The sequence below is a fragment of the Thermobia domestica genome, chromosome 1, assembly GCF_964235325.1.
Source record: "Thermobia domestica chromosome 1, izTheDome1.hap1.1, whole genome shotgun sequence".
In the NCBI taxonomy this organism is placed as follows: Eukaryota; Metazoa; Arthropoda; class Insecta; order Zygentoma; family Lepismatidae; genus Thermobia; species Thermobia domestica.
In genome coordinates, this window is record NC_137454.1 from 17,098,401 (window position 1) to 17,124,329 (window position 25,929).

At 35.6% G+C, this 25,929-nt stretch overlaps 1 protein-coding gene across 3 annotated transcripts in view; it reads left to right on the forward strand.

Moving 5' to 3' along the window:
* Sec5 (exocyst complex component secretory 5) overlaps nucleotides 1–25,929 on the forward strand; it is a 101,936-nt gene that overhangs the window by 70,341 nt on the left and 5,666 nt on the right. For all 3 annotated transcript variants that reach the window (XM_081754944.1, XM_081754946.1, XM_081754938.1), the window contains exons 11-16: nucleotides 1,063–1,209; nucleotides 5,464–5,711; nucleotides 10,060–10,174; nucleotides 16,256–16,411; nucleotides 23,760–24,209; nucleotides 24,719–24,903. In XM_081754944.1, the coding sequence (XP_081611070.1) occupies nucleotides 1,063–1,209; nucleotides 5,464–5,711; nucleotides 10,060–10,174; nucleotides 16,256–16,411; nucleotides 23,760–24,209; nucleotides 24,719–24,903 (1,301 nt within the window). The remainder of the gene's footprint in view (nucleotides 1–1,062; nucleotides 1,210–5,463; nucleotides 5,712–10,059; nucleotides 10,175–16,255; nucleotides 16,412–23,759; nucleotides 24,210–24,718; nucleotides 24,904–25,929) is intronic.

A 25,929-nucleotide genomic window follows, 5' to 3' on the forward strand; every position in this document is an offset into this window, starting at 1 on the left:
GGAGACTACAAAGCTCCACTGCAAGCTAAGTGAGGGGGAGTAGTATTCTCAGCGGTCCGCTCCAAGCAAAGAGAGAGATCGAAATCCCACAGAGATCCGCTGCAAGCTAGCCGGGAAAGGAAACCACAAAGCTACACTGCAAGCTGAGTGGTTTGTGGACAGGAATATCTCAAAGCTCCGTTGCAAGCTAAGAGAGGGCGTAAGTAGGGGAGTTGACCATCAGAAACTGATATCGGTTGCGGTGATCCTCAGAATTTTATAGTCCCTCCTGGATAGCAGTGGCGCTGGTGTTCCTCAACTATCACTTGATCCAGTGGTGACGATGGTTCCTGTCGTCTGCTTGCTATAGTAACTTACAATACAAATGCGCGTGTTGTTGTTTACAAATAAAAGTAGGCCTACATGTTGAAGTTTGTAAATAGAACCATGTATGGGATATTACAATAACCTTAAAGATACATTTCCGATGCTAGACCCTAATTATATTGATCTTTCTCACTTCATATCGCGACCCCCCTCCCTAGAAGTCCCTAGCCCCAGCTTGAAAAACTCCGCTATAGAGAATAGGGTGTATAGTAAAATGGGTTGTTCCTCTCATTTATCGTGGCATCACAAATACTTGTTCAATATATTACATGACATGCAGATACAGTGAACTTGTTTGCATAATAACGATCAGTGCATTCATACTGTATTACAGACGATAATAACATTTGCCAATAATCAAATGTATAATAGAACATATTCATCAAATACTTAATGGATTTTTCAATTATATAGTGTGTTAATTAATTTTATAACCTGCTTTTCTTTATTCATATTTCTTTCTTTACATTCTGCTGTTACAGAAACAGATATTTGATTAAGTAAGCATTATAGATTCTGAATAGTTATCCTTTGTTCCTAATAATGAAACGGATTATTTTTACTTCACGGAAAATTAATGAATTTTACCTAATTAATCCCAAATGATGGGAGGAAAAGAATTCTTCATTCTATTATTTAGTATATATCATATTGTAAAACGTCATACAGTAAGAAAAAAATCTTTAATATTTGCAGAGTTCTGTACCCCAGAGGGTGCTTTTTGTGGAAGAGATCACAGAAATTGTATCAATTCACTTCCCAGACATGTGGAAGCTTGGTCAAGCCTATTTCAGCGGAGAACTGAATGTTAAAATTGAGCAAGGCAAACAGTCTCAATTTAAGGTAATTGAAATATTCTTTCCTTTCTTTGATAACTAACTATTTAGTTTTTATAAATTAAGTATTAAATTAAAATGTTTTGCTGTATTTTCCAATAGTTAATCTATAATCAAAGCAGCAAAATTAAAAACTGCTTCGATTGCCCGTGAAAGCAGTGTACGAGGGAGGATCAGAAACTAAGGTTACAGGGGGCGATATTTCTGGAGTTTCTTCTGTGACAGAGGAATGAGGAGTGTGCGGTAATTCTATTACATGGAGTTGGCAACTGTGCAGAATTTCAGCCACCACCACGTACGGCGCTAGTTCTAGGTAAACACAAATCGTGACTCATTTCGAAAACTGTCCTCGTGAAGAAGTCTGCTCAGTTATTTGATTTTGTGGACGAAACATGTAACCGCGGCTGAAATTCACCGGCAGCTAGTACAGGCTTACGGGGAGATTGTAATGTCTCGTCAGCACAGCGCAGAATGGTGTTGAAAGTTCGCGGCTGGTAGAGAAAACGTCACCGACGAGGAGCGCAGTGGCCGATCCGGCACAGCATTAACAGATTTGAACACAGCTGGAACGCCAACGACCACCCTCCCTACAGCCCGGACCTCGCTCTAAGCAACTTTCACCTGTTGCCGCACTTGAAGGAGCACCTATGGAGTCGCTTCAGACGAGGAGATGAAACACTTCGTGATAATGTGACTGAATACCCAAGGACAAGATTTTTACCAGGAGGAGATCTTCAAACTCATCCCACGATACAACAAGTGCCTCAACCAATATGAACACTATGTCGAAAAAATAACCTAATGGATGTGCTATCTGTTGGCTGCATTGGTCGTGTGAAATAATATACATACAAGTTTCACTGCGGGCTTTTTAACTTTACTTTCTGATTATACCTCGTACATGTTATCAGGATCCTGTGGGAACTTGGAATACTAGTCACACTCGTGTCTTTTAGGGCCTCGAGGCCGAGAAAGAATATTAAAACAGACCAACAAATAAAGAAGAAGTAAAATCTAGTGCAGTAATGTTTTACTTTCCTGTTATCTTTATAATTTAACCTTCAACAAATTTTGCGTATAACTTTATTTTATAATTTAATTTTGGTGGTGGTTTAGTAAGTAAATAAACGATTGGCCATATCACTAATGAAAAATCGGTTTAAGAAAGGGATTATGTGTATTTACGAGGGCTGATCAGAAAGTAAAGTTACAAAGCATGCAGTGGAACATGTATTTATTACAACTGGTATTCGTAACTCCAAACGAAATTTAATTAAGTATGCTAAATTGCTTAATGATACAAATGTTTCTGATGTATTCAGAAATTACGTTAAAAAGTATAAACAAGCATATAAAAAAGTTATTAACACAGCAAAGCTAATGCATAATTCAAAAATGATTAATAATTCTAGAAATATGTGGAATATTATTCACCAATCGGTACATACAAATAAAGGTGATATTGCTAATTTGAATCACGTCATTTTTGACAATAAAAGAATTACAAACTCTATTGAAATTGCAAATTAATTTAATAATTATTTTATAACTTCTTCTCAGGTAGCTCTTGGTACTCTATCTCACCAAGCTGGTACAAGTGGTTCTTCAAAGATACCTTCTTGTCCAAAATGTATTTTTGTTACCCCAGTAACTATTGATGAAATATTAGCTATTATAAGAAAGATGAAAAATAGCAGTTCTGCAGGTTTTGATGAAGTACCGTCCACTACTATAAAACAATCTGCTTAGAAAATTGCTCCCCACCTGACTCATGTAATAAATTTTTCTCTTGAATAAGGCGTTTTCCCACAGCGGTTAAAAGTGACTAAAGTGATTCCCTTGTTCAAAAAAGGTAGTCGTTACAATATTAAGAATTATCGCCCTATCTCGGTTTTGTCTGTATTTTCAAAAGTTTTTGAGACGGTAATGTCAAATAGGATAAGAAATTACTTACATTCCAATAATCTAATATCATTATCACAACATGGGTTTTTAACTGGCAAATCTACTGATTCTGCAATTTTCGATTTTCTTAGTACTGTTATGCATGAAAAAATGGGCAACTGGACTCTTTTGTTGATCTTACTAAAACATTTGACACTGTAAATCATGATCTCTTACTGAAAAAATTATGCTTTTATAGTATAAGAGGAACTGCCAATAAATGGATCGAGTCTTACTTGAAGGATAGGTATCAGATAGTTCAAATTACTAACGAAAATACTGGAAAAACGCATAAATTTAGTAGTTATAAAGGTACAATACTAACTGGTGTACCTCAAGGATCAGTGCTTGGTCCATTGCTCTTTCTTATATACATTAATGATTTGACACATGAAATGTTGCCTAATAAATGTGTTTTATTTGCTGATGACACCAATGTTATTATTATAGGTAACTCACGACATGATATTGAATATAATCTAAACACTGCGTTTTCACAATTAAGTAACTGGTTAAGTAACAATAAATTAGTTTTAAACAATGATAAAACTTCCTTGCTAAATTTTTATTATCCTCTTCAAAATAAATTTATTCCTTACATAATGGTAAATAACAAAAAAGTCGACTTCTCTATTTCAACTAAATTTCTTGGTGTCATCATTAGTTCGAAACAAACTTGGAACGAGCATATTTCTCAACTCAACAAAAAATTAAGTAGTATTTGTTTCGGCCTCCGTAGACTAAGAGGTAATGTCACAACAGAGGCTTCAGTTTCGGTGTACTATACAAAATTCCATTCTTTAATAACTTACGGTATTATTTTTGGGGCTTGTTCTACTGAATGTATTAGCACGTTTCGCTTACAAAAGAAAGCACTAAGGTTTGTGTTTGGATTGTTACCAAAGTCTTCTTGCAAGCTCATCTTTCGAGGACAAAAAATATTACCATTAGCGTGTGTGTATCTATATAAAATTATCTTGTTTACTGTAAGTAACAAACACTTATTTATTGAAAACATTAACATCCATAAATACAATACTCGATTCGTTAATATTTTGCATGTTATCCCCCAAAATTTTCGTTTTTTCAAAAAAGCGTATATATTAACTGTATAAAAATTTTCAATAAGTTACCTGACTTTCTAAAGCAAAACAAATCATATTCTATGTTTAAATCTGATCTTCACAAGTTCTTAATAGATAAATGTTACTACTCGGTAAATGAGTTTTTTGAAGACAATGTACAAATGTTTTTTGATAATTATGTTATGAATGTGTAAGCTTATAAAAGTAATAGTTATATGTATTACTCTATTTGTAAGTTTTTTATAGCATATATGTAATTATTTTGTAATTTTGACAACTGTATGTGTACTCGAGAATACTCTCATTTGTATGCAAAACAGGCAAATAAATAAAATAAATAAACTATTTTATACAACTAATAGAACCAACAGATAGTACGTACAAAGTTATTTTTCGACATGGTCTCCACATCGGTAGAGACACTTGTATCGTGGGATAAATTGGAAGATTCCCTCTGGTAAAAAATCCTGTCCCTGTGTGTTCAGCCACGTTGTCATGAAGTGTTTAACCTCCTCGTCTGAAGCAAAGCGAGACCCCCTAGCCCTAGGTGCTCCTTCAAGTGTGGAAATAAGTCACTTGGAGCGAGGTCCGGGCTGTAGGGAGGATGGTCGGTGATGTCCCAGGAAACTGCTTCAGCAGTCTGATGGTCTTGTGGACTGTATGCGGGCACGCGTTGTCGTGAAGGAAGATGATGCTGACGAGACATGACAGTCTCTCTGTAAACATCTACCAGCTGGCGGTGAATCTCAGCCGCGGTTACATGTTTCGCCCACAGAAATCGAATAACTGGGCGGACTTCTTCGCGAGACCGGTTTTCCAAACAAGTCGCCATTTGTGTTTACATACAAGTAACGTCGTAGGTGGCGGGTGACTGAAACTGCACAGTTGCCAACTCCATGTATTAAAATTACTGCACACTCCTCATTCATCTATTAAAGACGAAACTCCAGAAATATCAGCCTTGTAACATTAGTTTCTGGTCATTTTTCGTAGGTTAGGGTTAGGAGTTTATGTAAGCCATATTCAAAATGTTCAGTGAACTTCAATAACAAAATACATTTTATAATTAAACATAGTTTCAACTAACGAACAAATTATTAGAACGAGAATCAAGGAAATTGGAAATACCCTTGGTAGATACCTTAGTTTCTGAATACAACTTCTTAACTTCAGTTTATTTTATTATTGACTATGTTCTTATCCTATAATAAATTTTTAATATGTTTTTGTAGAGAATGGTGTTGGACGCTATTCAATTGTTCTGCAATCTTCTGCGAGCTGCCTTAGTCCCTCATACTTTAGATCGAATGTCAGTGCATAGACAGAACTACGGCGTGTGGCCAGGTCAAGTCCATGACGCTATTGGAGATTGGCTTCCCCATTGCCTTAGGCATGTCAGAGGAGCATATAATACGCTCATTCATCTGGATTTACCAGGAGAGGCTCTCGACATAGTCGCTAATTTGATTTTTGATATAAGGTAGGTACAAGAAAAAGACGTAGTTGTTTAGTATTGGTATAGTTGTGTGGTTTTGTTGATAGTTCAGTTGATGATGTAGTGGTCAGTTACCTATGATAGCACAGAATTTTTACTATAAACAACAACAACAACAACAACAACTACTACTACTACTACTACTACTACTACTACTACTACTACTACTACTACTACTACTACTACTACTACTACTACTACTACTAATCATCATCATCATCATCATCATCATCATCATCATCATCATCATCATCATCATCATCATCATCATCATCATCATCATCATCATCATCATCATCATCATCATCATCATCATCATCATCATCATCATCATCATCATCATCATCATCATCATCATCATCATCATCATCATCATCATCATCATCATCATCATCATCATCATCATCATCATCATCATCATCATCATCATCATCATCATCATCATCATCATCATCATCATCATCATCATCATCATCATCATCATCATCATCATCATCATCATCATCATCATCATCATCATCATCATCATCATCATCATCATCATCATCATCATCATCATCATCATCATCATCATCATCATCATCATCATCATCATCATCATCATCATCATTATTATTATTATTATTATTATTATTATTATTATTATTATTATTATTCTGCCATTATTGGCAACTCGTTTGCCACAACTGAGAAGCTTTCATGTTGTACAGTCTTCCACTACCTCTTTGTCTTTATTTACGATTTTTCTGTTGTAATATCATTCATCAGTTGTAGTCTCCTTCGCTCCCTTCCTGTATTTCCTGTCACCATACCCTCTAGCATGTCCCTCATGATATACTTTCTTCTTAGCCAATGTCCCAACCAGTTTCTCTTCCTCTTCTTAATAATATCTAGAATTGTTATTTTCACCTCCACCATTTGTAACACCCTCTCATTCGTTTTCCGCTTGAACTAGTTAATTCTTTTCATTCTTCTCGACACTCACATTTAGAAAGTTTCCAGTCGTTTTTCGTCATTTTTGCGTTTTTTTTTTTTAAATTTAGTGTCCCACGGTTATGTTCTTTAGCTAAAGAAGACGGACTATAGACTCAGAAGGTGGTACAGGGGTAACACATACTAGGAAGCAGTGAACTCAAATCTGGAAAGTTTAAAATAATAGACCTTGAAAATCGGTCCACGAACTACACGTCATCCACTTGAACGTGTATCACTTTGTCAGCTTCATCTTTTATTAAGTTGAGCATTAATACTTTTTTTTTAACTAATAATACTTTTCGTGTATTTAAAAATGTATCCATTGCACTTTATCAATAAATAATCAGTTTAGTGAAAAACACCCTTTTCCTTGACCGTAAAATTTTATTCGGAAAAAAGAAATCAAATTTCAAACTTAACTAAATTGTTCTAAATTACGTGCTTATGTAGCTGAGATAAAAGGAAACACAAAATCGTGACGAAAACGTTAAATGAAGCATGTGGAATATACGTTTATTCCAGATTACGTAAAGTTGTTGTATGCATAAAAATCAGGATAAATTATCTTCTGCAAACTTCTTATTTATAAATTTCCTCAATAACCCCTTCCTTTCCCCCAAAAGAAAATTATTCGAAGCAAAGAAACCTTAGAGCTATTTGATCTAGGAATTAATTCGTGCAGTTTTTAATCAAAAACTGAAGCTTTATTTCAAAAACAAAATAAATGAATACGTTAACAAAAGTATTGTCCATCGCTAGCCACTACTTTCTCCCATCTTTGAGGCAATCTATGGATTCCATGTCGAAAGAATTCCTCATCTTTTGAAACAATCCAATCAGAGATCTATTTTTCGATATTTTCTGAAGTGAACCGCTGTCCAATCAAATCGTTATTCATGCAATCGAACAAGTAGTAGTCAGGCGGAGCAATGTCTGGTGAATATGGCGGGTGGGGTAACACTTCCCATCCGAAATTTTCCAAATAGGTTTTGACCGATTTTGCGACATGTGGTCGAGCGTTATCATGATAAAAAATAAGTTAATTGTTTGTTATTCCATTTTGGTCGTTTTCGAGCCAGAGCTTGCTTCAAACACATTAATTGTTGTCGATAAAGTTGTCTATTAATAGTTTCACCAGGTTTCAGAAGTTCATAGTACACCACACCTTTCATATCCCACCATATACACAGCATAACATTTGCACAGCGAATATCTCGTTTCGGTTGTGATGGACCTGGTTCACCTGCCTTCACCCAGGCCTTTTTTCGTTTAGGATTCTCGTAATGAATCCACTTCTCATCACCAGTAACAATTCGATGCAAAAATCCCTTTCTTTTCTGTCTTTGAAGCAGCAATTCGCAAACGGTTTTTCTTCTTTCAATTCATGTGGAACCCAATGTGGCATCTTTTGAATCATCCCCATGGCTTTGAGGCGTTTGGAAACTGTTGTTTGCTCAACTCCTAATGCTTCTGCAAATTCGTCCTGCGTTTGACACAAACCCTGATCGAGCAATGCTCTCAATTCTTCATCTTCAAATTTTCTTGGTTGCCCAGGTCGCTCTTGGTCTTCCAAGCCGAAATCATCACTTTTAGACCGTGCAAACCACTTCTGACACGTTCACTCAGCTAGAGCATGGTCACCATACACTTCCACCAAAATACGATGACTTTCGGTAGCATTTTTGTTCATATTAAAAGTAATGAAGAAGAATTCCCCGCAAAAACACTTTATCAGGCACAAAATGCGCCATTGTCGGTTGAATAAAAAATGTTTCCGCTTCAACCAACTGACATATACTAAACAAGATGGGCAATGACAGTATTTTTCAACGCATGTTTGGATTAACGAAACTATGAGACAATAAGCTAGTTACGCCATCTCTTGTAAAACCACACGAACTACTTCCTAGACCAAATAATATTCGGAAATGATGAAGCGCATTGACTTTAAATGGATAATTGTTTCCTCTTTATTTTATATATAATTTTGGGAACTGTAGTAGTAGTTTAGTTCCCAAAATTGTACATATAGTTTTCCCTGTGCATTTTAAAACTTGTACGAAGATAAATAATCTCTGTAATTGGTTTTAGAGCAGTGATCTGAAACTTTCCAGTCACGTAGACACCTACCATAAGTATGCGCACAGTTCAGTAATCTTTAATTCCATCAAACAACGCAGTTTTAAGTAGATTGAGCACTGTTCTTTTCCAAGATACAACTGTAAGAGTTTTCTCTCTCCCCACTCGATTTTGTGTGTCTGTGTACATTTATTCCCTGTTCTTATTGAAGAACAGATTTGCGGACCCCACTATAATGTACCAAAATTATTGTCGCATGTCTATAAGTATGTTGTTATAGGAATATAATTTGATAACGAATTCGCCCGGTATTTCTTATAATGTTAGTATGTGTATAATCGGCAAAGACATGTATGTGGCAAATTTCATGTCAAAAGAGCAGTAAATAAGAACAGTAGTAGAACGAAAATAAAACTTTCTTGTCCATTTAGCCACATTTGTTTTACTCATTCTAGTTTTCGTATTTTTAATTCTTTTCCTATGAAATTTACTACAAATATACATTTCCCGATTATACACATAGTATCAGTATTAAAAGTACCCTGCAAAATCAATATCAAACTATATTCTTACAAGAAGACAGTTATAGATATGCGACAATAATTTTGGACATGAGTGTACATTGGATAGGTCAGAAATACATAAAAGCATGTTCGTACATTATTTGGTAATGTTTAAGGAATCGTATAATATACTTTTAAATAAATTAACTTTCAGTGGTTAAAATTAAAAAAAAAAAAAAAATTCTACTACCGGAATTTAATATTCAGTCTTTAGTGCGAGCGGACTGGTGAGGACACTCGGTCGAAAAAGTGCAAAAGCTTTTTCAGACCAGCCCTCTTGAGTGAGGTTTGCCTGGGTTTTCGTCATTCACACCAGGCAATTGCCGGGATGGTTCCTAACATATAGATCCCAGGGCGCTTCCTTCCTTTCCTTCCTCGGGTAGCGTGATTGTCGATAAACGTCATCCCTCATACGTGATGGGCTAACATTGCCATAGATGCAGAAAGCCCAGAAATCTAATTCCTAATCCTAATCTAACAGGGGTACTTTTGAAAATTAGAGCTATGGAGATTTGTATCACATCTCGTATTTGTCGTAAATAGCGTTTCTAAAAATTCAAGTTTGATTAAATCATGATACACCTTACTTCAAGAATTATGTAATAAATTAAGTACCATTGAATGGAAAAATGGAAGTGTTTTATAGTCTGTTAGATATCAAGTTCTCAGACTTTAGTTGAAGAATCATTAACTTATATTGCCTTTCACTCTTACAGATTGTTCTGCATGATTACTTTATTTCGTCAGGCGTCAGAGTATATCAAATCACTTCACAAAAAGGAGACGTGGAAAAACGAATATGACGCACAATATGGAGGAATTACAGATCTCGTAAGTTCTAAAATGTCTCTCATCGTTATTCATAATGCTGGTGAGATGATTTCGTAGATTGTAATGTTAACCGTTTAAAAAACAATCGTATTTACCCTAGAATACACATACATAATTTCTGTATCCTTTAATATAAACATGGGATACTGGAGAACCCAAACCACTTACTTCATAATTTTCTGACTAAATGTAGCAGAAATGTCTTTGTTTCAGTATTAAAATGATGTTTAAATTATTGTAAAAAGAAATACAAATACGGCATATTGCATTTACTCTCAGAATTTCGGAGGACTGAACTTTGATGTTATCTTCAGTTTTATTTAACTCTTCAAAATTGCTGCAATCACGTACTTTACCAACAATACTTTGCATAGCATCTCCGAAATCACTAGCATTTGTGTCCAAACCATGTACAGCTGATAGTTATATATATATATATACATATATATATATTTAACTATCAGCTGTACATGGTTTGGAGTTTCTCGTGTCAGCGCTCGTGCAAGCAAGACGTGTAGTACAACCGCTCCTGCAGATTTGCTTTCATTGCAAATATGTCTGACTTGTGTGGTAGTTGCAAGAAAGAAATTTCAGCCGTCAATCTCAAAGAAATTATTTCGTGTACCGGTGGTTGTGATAATTATTTTCACGCCAAATGTACATCCTTGAAAAATGCAGAAAATATTCGAAAACTGGGAGCAAGAAAAGAACAGTGGAAGTGCGATGTGTGCAAATCGGGCAATAGTGCGGAGTGTACGCTAAACCAAGATACTGACTTGAAAAAGCTAGTGTAACAAGTGAGTGAAATTCATGCAAATATGCCAAAAATTATGCAAATGAAAGATAATATTCGTGATCTGGAGAAAACCATAAACTTTCTGTCGGACAAATTTGATGACTTTACTAAGGAAATTTGTGATCTAAAGAAATCAGTTAGTGATCTAACGAAAAAGTCGGAAACTTTGGAAACAGAAAACAAAAAACTGAAAGAAGCAATTGGAACACTAGAGGACAAAGTAAGTGAACTAGAACAAAAACAGTTAGATGAAACTATTGAAATAGTTGGAATTCCAGACACAAAAGAAGAACAAACCAATGAAATGGTAATGAAGGTAGCGAAGGCAGCTGGAATAATAACAAAAAGTGAAGATATACAAAAATCCTATGGACTGCCCACATCAAGAAGAGATAAGCCCAGAATAATTATAGCTAAACTTTCTTCAAAGGTAATTAGGGACAACTGGATCCAGAAGTTTCGAGAAAAAAAGAGTTTATTAGCGTCAGAAGTCAAACCCGAGTTCCCGAACAATCGAGTTTTTGTAAATGAACAATTAACACCAAACAATCGAAAAGTGCTATACGAAACAAAACAATTCGCCAGGAACAATGGTTTCCGATTTGTTTGGGTGCGTGATGGAAAAGTGCTTCTAAGGAAAGACGAAACATCCCGAGTGAAACATATCAAAAAGCTAGAAGATCTACAAAACATGCAAAACTAATTGGCTCAACAGGACTGTCAACTTCACTCAAGATGGAACAGGTAATTAATGAAATTTTCTTATACCAAAATATAGACACTAACATCTGTAATAATATAGACTCTTTTAATGAATTATTTAGTGATAAAATAGGAATCACGATTATTCAATTGAATATTAGAAGTGTTAGAAAAAATTTAGATGAATTTTTAGTATTGTCACAAAATATTGCTATAAATGTAGATATAATTGTCTTAACAGAAATATGGAAAAATGAAGCAACTTGTAACATTAGCATAAACGGATATCGCTGTTATTACACAAATAGGTCATTAACACGTGCAGATGGAGTCATGATATTTGTAAACGAGCAAGTTGACATTGACAAGGTAACGGAACTGAATCTTGCTGACGCCACTGGAATGCGCTTACATTTAAACAATGCAGAAGGTTGTAACATAATAGCTATATATCGCACTCCAAGTGGTGATGAGAAAGCATTTCTACAATCACTAAATGATGAGCTTAAAAATTCATCAACTTGCTCTTTGCTTTTAGGTGATGTCAATCTAGATATATTAAGTGACAAATACTGTGAAAATATAGACACGTATTTAAACTTACTATATAGTCATGGTTATGTTTCATGCATAAATAAACACACTAGAGTTACAGAATATAGTAAGACTTGTATAGATCATATATTTTTAAAGTACCAAAGTCCACTGAATGTCACATCAGCTGTGTTGCAAACAAGTATAACTGACCACTTTCTCACTAGTATAAATGTTCCCATTACAATGCAAAAGAGGGAAAAAATATCATATGAAAGAACAATTATAGATTATACTTTATTAAATGAAGAATTGAAAAAATGTAACTGGAATTTGGTAATACACAGTAATTGTGTTAATACTGCAACCTCGAATTTCATCCAAATAATGAAAAATTGTATAAGTAATTCATGTATTAACAATAAAAATAAAAAAGTAAGTAGTAAATATCGCAAAATAAAACCATGAATAACAAAAGGATTAGTCAACTCTGTAAGAGAAAGAGATAGATTAAGTCGTTTAGTAATAAAAAACCAAAACGATTTAGAATTTAAGGAATATTACAGAAGGTATAGAAATAAACTTACACAATTAATAAAAGAAGTTAAAAATGACTACTATAGAAAACAAATTACATTATGTAATAACAATGTTAGTAAATTATGGAAGGTAATAACAGATATTATAGATAAAAATGACAAAAAGTATATAGAAATAAATGAACTAAACACAAAAAATGGTCTAGTAATGTTTGAACGTGATCCAATGTTAATAGTTGAAAGTTTTAATGAGAATTTTTCCAGTGTTGGCAAAAAAATAGTTAACAAAGAGATTGATGATAAAATAAATTTGAATTTGAATTCCCAAACTAAAGTAGTAAACTCTATATTCTTCACTCCAATCACTGAACAGGAAATTGAACGCTTCATAAATGAATTGTCACCAAAAACAACATCTGGTATAGATGGATTATCAGCAAGTGTATTGAAACATACGAAATCTAATATATTAAAACCTTTGCAGTATATCTTTAACCTAAGCTTAGAAACAGGTGTATTTCCTGATGATTTTAAGACTGCTGTAATAAAACCTATATATAAAAAAGGATCAAAGGCTGATCCTAATAACTATAGACCTATATCAATCCTCAGTAACTGTGCTAAACTGTTAGAAAAATGTATGAAGAGAAGATTAGTTAATTTTCTTGAACAAAATAAATTCTTTTCTTCAAATCAATATGGATTTCAAAAAGGTAAAAGTACATCAGATGCAGTATACAATTTAACAGAGATTGTTTGTAAAAATGTTGATAAAGCTGAAAAAGTAATTGCAGTTTTCCTAGACCTAGCTAAAGCATTCGACACAATATCACACAAAATTCTCTTAAATAAACTAGAAAGATGTGGAATAAGGGGTATATCGCTATCTTGGTTTAACAGTTATTTGAAAGACAGAAAACAGGCCGTTCAAATAGGTAATTTTCAAAGCAATTATTTATATGTAAAACAAGGAGTCCCTCAAGGAACTGTATTAGGCCCAATATTATTTTTAATTTATATAAATGATTTGTGTAATTTAAAAATGGACGGGCATATACAATCATTTGCTGATGACACCTCACTTATATTTACTGGTAAAACATGGACAGATGTATTTAAAAAAACTGAAGCAGAAATGAAGAAAGTAAAACAATGGCTTGATAATAATCAGTTAGTATTAAATGCTGAAAAAACCAGGTATATAACGTTTTCACCAACATTAACAGGACAGCCAGAAAACATGTCACTTAAATTGCATCATTGTCAAAATATTGAAAAATGTAACTGTAGTCCTCTTATTAGTGAAAATAAAGTAAAATACTTAGGTATATTTATTGACAAGCATCTAAAATGGTCTTCTCATATTACACATATCGCCACAATACTAAGAAAATTATTATATAAATTTGTTCAATTACGAAACATTGTAAGCATAAAAATATTACGAACTGTATATTATGCTCTTGTAAATAGTATACTTACATATGGTATATTAACTTGGGGAGCTGCTTACCCTACTCATTTAAAACCTCTGATTGTCCAGCAAAATAATATTGTAAGAATATGTTTAAAAAAGGGACTTGAGAGTAGACTAGATAGAATCTATGAACAATTCTCAGTATTACCACTTTCTAAATTATATTTGCAGAAGGTATTAATATATGTTAAAAAGAACAGAAACAAATGGGAAGACATAAAACATACGTATATAACCAGAAATGTGGCAAACAAAAATTTAGAAATTAGAGCTACGACTAAATCTATAACTCAACACCAAACATATTACAGAGCATCGAAGATCTATAATGAACTCCCACTCCGAATCAAAGAAGAAAGTAATTTCAAAACATATAAAAGGTTAATTTTACAATGGTTAAAAGAATTAAAAAGTGTTTAATAAAACTATTGTTAGTTAAAAGTAAGAATAAACTTCATATGTTACGATAAGAAAATAAATAAAACACGAGAATCAGGCTCACACACAAGCATTTGCTTATGTGAGCCATTTTCTTTTTATTCTTTGCATAAAAAATACAAAAAAATAAATTCGCAATATTGAAATAAGTGCATTGAATTAAGTTACCCGACACTGTGAGATAGACATGACTTCTGGAAGTCCGAAGTCCTGTCATCTCTGAATACCGGGTACGTTAAACTCTACCAATAAAGGGAATCAGGAAGTCCGATTTCCTTTAGAGAAGTAATAGCACTTATAAGTAGAAAATTTACTTGTTAATTTCTGTAGCAGTTATTTTTCTTATTCTTTTATTTTATTTCATTAATATTTTGTATACTGTTATTTTATAATTTAATATGTTTATGTATTTTTATGTATATTCTTTAATATATTGGATACATCCAATATATTAATTTTCTTCTTTAAATAAATAAAATAAATAAAATATAAATTGATATTTTGGGTTTGGCTACATTATATGTAGTTCTCTAAATATAAGACTTAAAAGAAAATTTTTGTTAAAGTATATTAGATCTTTTGGGCCAATTAAATCAGTTTTTTTTTTTTTTTTTTTTTTTTTTTTTTTTTTTTTTTTTTAAATCGAGTTTTCGGATTTTCTACGGAATAAGCACATCATACTGAGTTAGTCGATAGTGTGGGTTTGGCTACATTGTATGTAGTTCTCCAGATATAAGACTTAAAAGAAAATTTTTGTTGAGGTATATATTGGATCTTTTGATCCAAAAAGCACATCACACTAGAACGTGTATCTGTAGGTAAAACGAAGAATTGGTAGCGTACCCAGCACCTCTGCGTGTATTTCAGGGTTAATATGTTCAAAAGTCTTCACTTTGCTCTTCTGTATCCTGTCGAGATTAGTTTTAAATAATCATAATGAATGTTGAATTTTGCTGACAGCAGTCAGCATTATTAAGACTTAGATCAGGAACGATATTTAGCAGATAGGTGTTTGGAATTTAAACGTTTACAATCATAATTAAGATGACTTTTTAAAACTAATCTTGACAGAATATAGAGAGTAAAGTCGATACTTTTTAAGTGTATCGTTCATGTAGTTTGGATCTAAAGGGCACAAAGTTACTTTTTCGCGAAAGTGAGATTTTCGTCAATTTTAACGCCTCTAAATGGATATTTTCTTGCGCAAGAAGAGCAGATGTTAATATGAAATAGTTTGGAATAAACAAAAGTTACCTTTAAAGAAACTATTGAAAGAAACTTCAAATTTGTTTTCTTGTTCTCATCATCATAATTTTTGACATCATGGCCCTTTTAGATCCAAGCCAGTGTATATACGTAATGTAGTAAAGATTCATTGTGTCTACAAATGTACTATCTTCATTGTAGTGGCAGGCATAGGTAGAATTTATTAGCAGGCTTTCGTATGTGTGAGAGTGGGCCTTAATGTTCCTTCAGAAGTGTTATACAGTGTTAATAGCTGTACAGTACGAAAATAGATAATGTTAATAGTATGAAAATTAACACTAGCATTATGTGCACATTTGTTATGTATATTTTTTTCTTGCTTTCCACAGCCTTCTCAGTTCGAAAACCGAGTGCAGGAAGTCGTTCAGCTTGTCAAAGAATCAGTATTAGTACCTGAACAAAGGGAGATCCCATTGTTGGAAAATAACAATGCTCAGAAGGAATTGAATGCACTTGTGCAAAACATGTTGATAAGTTTTGCTCAGGTAAGCTAATTAATTGTAAAAACAAAGTACAAATATTTACCTTGTTTCTTTATTGTTTTGGTTAGTGCATTTAAACTATTCAATTTGCGGTAACTGGTGCCACTAGTGTGATTCCATAGCTAGGAAAGGATGGAATTGATGAGTTAGTTTTTTAGTAAATAATAAGCTAGAAAGGCTGAATAAAAAGTACTGGCTACATTGTTATAGTTCTTACCTTACATTATGCACAGAAGAACACATGTTGTATCCCTTCAATTAATCGCTTTGTATCTCTGTTACCATCTGCCACATGTGTGAAAGACATGGTACAATGTCAGCGCGTCCATCTTTGTCGATGATCCACAGTATGATAACTTCTTGTGCATCGTAGAGTTTCCCGTGAAATAATTCCTTTATTTTGGCGGAAAAGTCGTCACGAAGTTCCTGAAAACATTGTTGTGCTTCGTTCATGTACCACTTCAATCTTGATCCAAGCACGTTGTTCGTCTTCCCAAAACGCTAATATGGCGCTCCCATTTTCCTTCTCTACTTTAAGACACTGCTTCTTTTGACTGAATAACACACAGTCGTTATCACTCGTCACAATTCATTGTCTCTTAATTCACTTAGTAGCTGTTGAAATCTTGTAATACTGAGACACAGGTCTCTGACATGAGAACAGGGTTGCTACTGCTATTTACCAAACCTTATGTACGAGGCGCGTTCTGAAAGTAACCTCCGATTGGTCACTGCGTGAAGTAAGGGTGCAGCGCTACCATCTTTGCAGGGACTTGCGCGGTACATCAGTCTGCATCCAGCCGTGGTAGAGTGAAGGTTGTCTGATTACTAGTTCCACTTTTGTGGCGTCTCCAAATGTGTGCTGCAATAGAAAACCCCGCCAAGTGCGAGGTGCGAGCTATTATATATTTTCCTACGACAAAAAAATATTCGGCAGCAGCAGCTATTCATCGGGAACTTTGTGATGAACCAAGTGTGATGAGTGAAGGATTGTTCCTGAATGGGTTCGTTCATTTAAAAGTGGACGAACAAACATTCATGACGAAGAGAGAAGTAGCATGGCTTCAGTGGTCACTGACGAACTTGTTCAGAAAATTGATGGAAAAGTTCGTCAAAATCTACGTTTCACAATCTCTTCTCTTCATCTCTTCATGCATATGAAGAAGTGGCTTGCATCTCAGCGCTTTCGTGATGATGAAGAGCTGAAAGATGTGGTCACAGGTTGGCTCAAGGCACTGGCGGGAGATTTTTATGCTGATGAAATTTCTAAGCTAGTACAGAGATATGATAAGTGCTTGAATGTTTATGGAAACTGTGTTGAAAAATAAAGCAAAGAAGTATCTTTCAGATGTATGTAATAAATTATTCTTATTTACTTTGGTCTTTATTTTTTTAACCAATCGGAGGTTACTTTCTGAAGGAACCTCGTATATGTACTGATATGCAAGACTTAAGAACGAAAGTATGTTTCGCACGCCGTGGCATTTCCAACTGGCGTGAAACTTGAACTGTACATAGAAAGTCGTGCAACAGTGTGATACAGGAAACAACAGAAAGAAACACATGATAAGAAGACCAAAAATGACACTTTTATATAGATGCAATACCTTACACTGATAGCACACTGATTCATAATGCGCCCTTTGGCATTAGAGAAGGAGTGAAATGGTTCTTAAAAGGGTACGTAATCACCACAAACAGCAAGGCATGTTCTACAACATTCTTTCATGCTGCTCACAAAGTTGGTAATAGATTGTAGTGGTATGGGATTCCATCACTCTATTAGCGTTGTTGAGAACTGCTGGATGGTCCTTGATGCATCTGCTACAAGACGTCTGCCTATAGCATTCCAAATGTGGTTGATGGAATTCAAGTCGGGAAAATAGGCAGGCCAGTCGATTCGCCAAATACTTTCTCGTTCCAAGAGTTCCGTCACCCGCACTGTTCGATGCCGTCATGCATTATTGTCCATAAAGAAGTTGGAGACGACAGCTCCCCTGAAAGTAACAATAACGTTGACTGGTGAATGTACCGCATTCAAAAATTGGGAGGGTGGTATATATGCCCCACATACAGGAACACAAGATCACAAAAATGATCATGTTCGATAATGTTCCTGAGTTCATTGCGTACTTTCTACCTCTAGCCAGATGAGTGTACATCCAGAACCATAACTCAGACTGTGCATGCTCGCAGCGACGCAACTACTGTGTGCGCAAGGAAAGGTGGCTTCTGACAGTTGGCTAGAGCACGTGGAGTATTGGAAGCGCTGTTGCCAGAGGCTCCGCAACAGAGACAGCACCTCTGGCGACAAACTTAAGACATTTAACAAGTCGTCTCAACTACCGGCAACAGCGCGGTCAGTGACCTTCGTTGCTTAGCAACACCGTGCAAGAATATTGCTGTGATTGGCGAACAATCCTCCCTCTCGTTTTGTTTACATGTGCAGCTATCTGTCAGAGGCCATCTTTCAGTAACTCGATAATAGGCTAGTTGTCACCCGGAGCAAGAACTCGTCTTAGCTCCTCTCCACCCCCTTCCATACTCTGACAAACCAAACCAAACCGCTCCCCGACTACACCTGATATTGGCATCACACAGTAACTCTCCTATTCCATTTTTCCTTCCAGTAGTAAAGCTTAATTTCAAAATAGAAGTACGTAATTTAATTTTTAGTACAAGATAAAATACCAAACTAACTAATATTTGATTGCCAAATAATCTGAAAGTAGCATGCTTGACATATTCTTATAGTCTTATCATAATAACTGCGAATCACAATGTTCTTGGAATTATATCAGGATGTGCATATGTGTAGAATGAATCAACAGTCTGTTGCTTTAGAATAGAATATTTAATTATGACAGTCAATCTGTTGTCTCGAGTACTCAGACATTTTACAGATCTCTTAAATGAATGTAAGTTAAATAAACAAATAAATAAAAATAAAAAAAAAACTAGAACTAAAATTTAACTTTGCGGGCTCTTTCAGCTGCATTTTTTTTTATAATGTCCTCAAAAGATAGCTTTAAGCTAACTTTTGCTCTATGCATATGATTTTAAGGTTGGTGAGTCGTTGTAATCCTGTTAAGTTTCTGAGATTTATTATTATTATTATTATTTTTAATGATCTTTAGTTTGCTAAAACTCCTGCTTGCCTTATAGTGAAAACAAATATTTGTCCAGTTTTTCACCCTTCCAATCCGGCGCCCGGGTCACAAACTCAGTTTGCCCTCCCCTACCCCTCTAGTTACGTCACTGCGTGCTCGCATCAGAGAAAAAATGAGACCCTACTCATCTCCGGGTGAGTCCCCTGTTCTTGGCACCACCGCAAACGATGCCGCCGATTTACGAGTGTCAATTGAATACTATGTACTAACCATCGAGAAAAGAGACCACCATCAAGCAGTCGACGTTCCACTCTGGAGCATGAGATTGGGCGACTTGCAATCTTACGTGTGTTTGTAATTGTACTCGCTGTGTAACGTCGGTCCCTTCTTGCCTCTTTACAGTGTAGCAGTCAGTCTCTGCTGTAGTTGACTGGGATCGACCATGACTTATCCTTCTCACAGCGCTGTGGTTCAGAATGCTTCTCATGCACGTGGAACAATTGTATGTGCAATACCAGTATGCTGGGCCAGACTGGTCACACTTCCACCTTCTTCCGGTTTTCCGACCGTTCTTCCTTGAGTGAAGTCACCCAAATATTATCTCCGGAGCGTGTGGGTAACACCACCACAGTGCACCTTAATACTCTCTGACATGAACATACTGTCTCGTCCCTGTCACTCAACTACTTCTTGTTGGGGAAGCAGACACATTCGGCGCTATGTTCACGCTATACAACGTCTTGATCCCTGTGTACATGTGGGAGACCTCGGGCAATATACTACGAGGTTCTCATTCATTTCTGTAGACTACACAATATTTTATGTTGCTTTATCTATCTTGTCCTTAAGTTTTGCGCACCACTATACAATATGATCTTTTAAAATTGTAATTATTTTTTAGTGTAATTGTAATTATTCTCCTCGTGTTTATTATCCTCTTCTATTGTTCAATTTCGAACAGCGAATAAAGTGAACGTTTGTAAACAATGTGTTCTTTGCAAAACATTTGTAAAAAAGGAGTTTGAAACATGACGCATATTTTTACTCATATTGTTTTCGCACAATATTGAAGCCCCTTAAAACTTTTAAGAAAGAATATCTCTCAATTTGAGAGTTATTCTACTAACCCCAATGAAAGATCAGGAGTATACGAGATAACTGCAGTTATCAGGAGGGTTTATATAGGCAAGGCCAAAGAAAATTTTCGAGTGAAAGAACGTCTTGGAGTTGCTAAAGTAGAACACCTGGTTTCAGACCTTTTGAAAGATCTAAATAAAACACAAAACAATATTGTTGATTCAAGAATTTGTATTTGGAGCCAAGAATATGAAACTTCGTTTATTTCCTTTGAAAAAAATAAAATAAAATAAAAAATTTCAGGCTAAAGATAATAAGGGTTGGTTTGTGCAAGTAAAGGAGACATTAATTTAATAGTACATGCAATATTAGGACCAAAAGAAAAACATCTGTATTGACAACGTGTCCTTCGTGAGCAAAATAACACACAACTTGAGCCTGCCATTTCACAATGTGTCTGCTCCACTATTCGACGACTGATTGCCAGATGCCGATGTAAGAGAAGATGTTCTTTGCACTGCTCCTATACCTCATTGAGTTCATTTTTTTTATTTTCCTGGAGGTCACTATAGCTCAGTGGTAAAGCACTTACCTCTGATTCGTGGGGATTTGATCCCCATTCAAGTAAGTTTGTGGTGGACAACAGCGTGTCCGTTGATTTTCTCGGGATACTTCCATTTCCTCGCACACTCTCATTCCATCAATTCTTCCATCGCCGTTTACTTACCCTTAGCCTAAAACGCATAATCATGTGACGTTAAACTGAAAGATTTCATTTCAGTTTTCACTTTCATTTTCTTTTATTTCCATGACGTTTTCAGTATTTTTCCTCCTATTTGAATACATCGTGAACAAGGCTCTAGGCAAGGGCCGAAATCTAGCAAGTACAAGGGATTTTCAGGAATCATAATTATAATTAAATAAAGTAATTGTTAAAATTCTTGATCGTATTAGCATATACTCTGAATAATGTGAGGGGGCGCGGTAGCTCAGTGGTAGAGCGTTCACCTCCGGTGCTTGGGGTCCCTGGTTCGATCCCAGCTCGCGCCGTGTGAACTTTGTGGTGGACAAACACCGTGCTCGTGTGGGTTTTCTCGGGGTTCTCCCGTTTCCTCCCACTTTCTTCATTCCACCATTTCATTCATTCTTCATCATCACCGTCTCCTTTAGCCTAATCGGCATAAACGTGGGACGTAAAACTCACAGATTCCATTCCATTCCATTCTGAATAATGTGAAGCTTATGAGAATTTGCTGGTTACAAAAATAAGGCCAAGGTAAGTCGGTGGTCAAATTAACAGGTTTTATTACCGTACGCTGCTGAAGAGACTAATGTATTACCATTTACCTTAAATATTTTGTCGCTCTAGGCTAATAAATGTTGATGTTAAATTTTCAACATACAGCAGATTGCATTGTCAAAGTGATCGAAAGAATCAATTTAGGATAAAATTAAAATACTAAAATGACTTTAATTCAACGAAAGGTACCTGTACAGTGTTCATCCTATTAGCTTAGAGACGACGTTGTGAATTTACGTGGAGCGAACCCATTTCTGCAGTCACTTTTGTTTTGAGAGAGAAAAATGTGCAAAGGTAGAGGTAAGGAAAAATGAAATAAAATCTTTCAGTTTAACGTCCCACGATTATGCCTTAGGATAAGGGAAACGATTATTAAGAGGCCCCATCACTGCGAAATTAAAATACCGCTAATTTTACAGTAATTATGTGATATCTTCAAACAGATAAAAGATAATCGAAAAGTGGAACAAGACCTCCCTAGACAATATTATTTCACGTGTGATATCGTTATCACGACTCACTTATCTGCTTTCGATTTCCAGCCATTAAGAAAATTGGCATTTATTTTCGCGTTTCTAAATAACTGCAAGTGAAAAGTTACTAGGTGACTCGTGATAACGATACCTCATGCAAAATAACATTGTCTAGGGTGGTCTTGTTCCACTTTTTGACCTCTCTAAAGCGGACAGCCGTGGGGAATCAAAAATTGTCCGCTATAGAGAGGTGTCCGCCTTCAAGAGGTTTCAGTACTTTGTTATGTAAATTAGTCAGCAAGGTAATATACAATTAGAAAAAATATTTTTGCATGAATCACGTGTTTACGGATATTACATGCATTATCCTCTTTCATCCTTCGAGGCACAACATGGAAATAACATGTTATAGTTCTCTGCACTTTACACTTATCAGTACTTCCTTAGTTTTCAGTATGGCGCATTAATTTGTGGGGTAATTGCAGTCCTGAAATGTCCTTTTTGAGACAATATACATACCTGAGAGCAAAAAATACTAAACTTGTCTTCCAGTTGGTTAGAGACTCCAATGGGACAGTAGCATAACGTGTCATCCATAACGGCGGGCAACTGTCAATCACTTTTGTGTCTAAAACACTTTGGATGGGAGTGGGATGCAAGCAAAGGACATAAGAGTGTTGTTAAACAGAGATGCTTCGTCTGGGTTTCTGAGCAGACAGTTGCGGGGGCAGAATGTTGTCACAATGCTTCCTTGGTGACACGTGTATGAATTACTAAAAATGTATTTTTACTACACTTTTCAACTTATTTCTAGAGAAAGTGTCCGTAACATGGAGGTAAATAATACTTATAAAAGACAGAAAAGACTGTCCGTGTCCGCTTTAGAGAGGTTTGCCAATATGTTTTTTTTTTCTATTCCAGTGTTTGGGGATTACAAAATATGTCCGTTAAGGGAGGTGTCCGCTTTATAGAGGTGTCCGTTAGTAGAGGTTTCACTGTATTTGAAGATATCACATAATTACTGTAAAATTAGCGGTATTTTAATTTCGCAGTGATGAGACCTCTTAAGGCAAATAAATGATGGTGGAAGCGGGAGTACCCTGAGAAAATCCACGGACACGATGTTGTCCACCACAAACTTATTTGGCCGGGGATTGAAGCAGAGACCCACCACACGAGAGGTAAGCGCTCTATCACTGAGCCATCATGACCCCTAGGTAGAAGTGAGGAACACTTTGAAACCATTCGCAGATTTTTGTCTCATTTGCATATTTTAACGTATGATTTTTATTATTTACTGTTAGCAGATATGCCGTACCAACGTATCAATTAGTATAATTACATGTAGTTGTGGAAAATCACAGATATTAATAAGTATATATTATTTTCAGGCCCTCGAGTCGTTAGCATTTAGCAAGGATAACAGATACAACCATCATCAGTCGCCGACAGTGTCTCAACTGATAGGTTCTCCTGCCTTGTACGATCCCTACCGTGGAGGCAGTGATAGTGACAATCAGGGTTGGGAAAACCGCCTTCTCATTACGCTCAGCAACTGCCATTACACGCAACAACACATTCTACCTCGACTGTCCGAGTTGTTCCAGAAACATGGCTATCCACATCCTGCGCAATCCATATTAGCAGCCACCAATACTTTGAAAAATCTGGATCGGAATATCTTTGAGACGTACATGGAGCAGAAATCTGATCCGTTGGTTGGGACTATTGAACCGTCTATGTATATCGGACATTTTGACTGGGATAGATGCAGAAAGCCAACAGATGTTCAGCCATATGTTAAGGAGATTATTATGAATATCATTGGAGTTCATGCAGAGGTAAGTTGTTTTTTATTATTATTATTTGTAACTCCAACATTCACTTATAAGGTAACAGGAAATCTTCTATTTTAGTTATTTCTTTTCAGGTGAATTTTCTTACGCATTTCTGTATTCAAATGATATATATATATATATATATAAAATATGTAGGGTTTACAACTTCAATCAGTTATAATTCTTTATTGGAACCACCTTTTTCATGTCATACCAATTCCTCGATAAGTCAAATTCAATGACATTCATAGATCTATGAAGAATTTAGAGCAGGACCTTTGATTTTATTAACATTGAAAGAGTTCAAAGATAAAAACCTATACATTAATCACTACTTGCCAGAGTACGTTAAATCGGAGACCTGAATTCGAGTCTCGGTCCAGTCGCTTTTTTTCCCCACCTTTTGAATATTATTGCATATCTGTCAGATTCCTTTTAAGTTATAGATTTTGCATTTGCTAACATTGACTGTTATTACTGGTAACTGTTATGGTCTTGTTTCTGTGTTGCAGGTTCATGGTGTATCTCCGAGTTTAGTTCCCCGAGTATTAATTCAAATTGTAGAAACAGTTGCAGAAGAGTTGTCCCGCTTAATGTCCTGTGTAGCGTGCTTCAGTCGATGGGGAAACTGCCAAGCTAGAGCTGATATTATGGCTGTGCAAGAAGCAGTTAAGTTATATACACTTCCTAGTGCAAGGTAAGTAAATATTGTGATGGGACGTTTAGTTCGTGTCAAAACATCTTTTCCAGATTAGCTATACATTGCACGCATATCTTAATTCTTACCCCTTCCGTGACGCATATATATATATATATATTCTTTTTCCGCGCTGCCCTAGCCAAATGTTCTTAAGTTGGTCACAAGGAAATAGATGGTTAGATTTACATCAAAGTTACACCACTCGAGTGTGACGTAATGTAACGTGGTATTATCATGGGGCAAATTTGGAATAAAACGAGCCATGCGCGGCTTTTAATTCCCTTCGCTCGCTGACGCTTGCTCAGCTATGTTTCGTAAGATAAGTAAATCACTTTTTTTATTAATAAAGTTGTGTGTGCAAAGTGGACTAATTACCACGTGACATTACGTCACTACCGGATAGTGCAACTTCAATGTAAATTTAACTACACTCCAGGGGGAGAAAAACGTATGCTTACTTTTCCGCCTCCGGCACCTCCCCTCTCTAACTCCCCACTACCCTCTACAACCCCTGGCTTCTTGAGGACCCCACTTCTTACTCTACTGTTGGTTTATAACGTTAATGTTTATAAGGGCTATTAGCAATCTCTAGGTAAAGGGATGGTAGAAAAAGCACAATTTATGCATTATATATTACGTACAAGAGCAAATCCCTGTTGCCCTTTCGCTTGATCTACATTCTCAAGTCAGTGAACACTTACTCGCTGTAAACGCTGACTTGAGAATGTAGATCAAACTAAAGGACAACAGTCATTTGCATGAGTTCACAGTTAAAACAAGAATAAACATAATTGAATATCATTGATATAACAAGCAAAAAGAGTAAGGAGTACTTACGGACTTTTTTTTGTCAAGTGTGCATTTTGACTTTCCTCGCCTTCTGCTGATAGCGGCATTCTTCACCACTGCTGCTGTGGATGTGATAAGACAGTGTTACAACTAGGGGAAAGAAACGAGCTTCAGAGCTTTGACTGGACTAACCATTCATCCTACTTTATTTTCCTTCACAACAACGAATTTCAA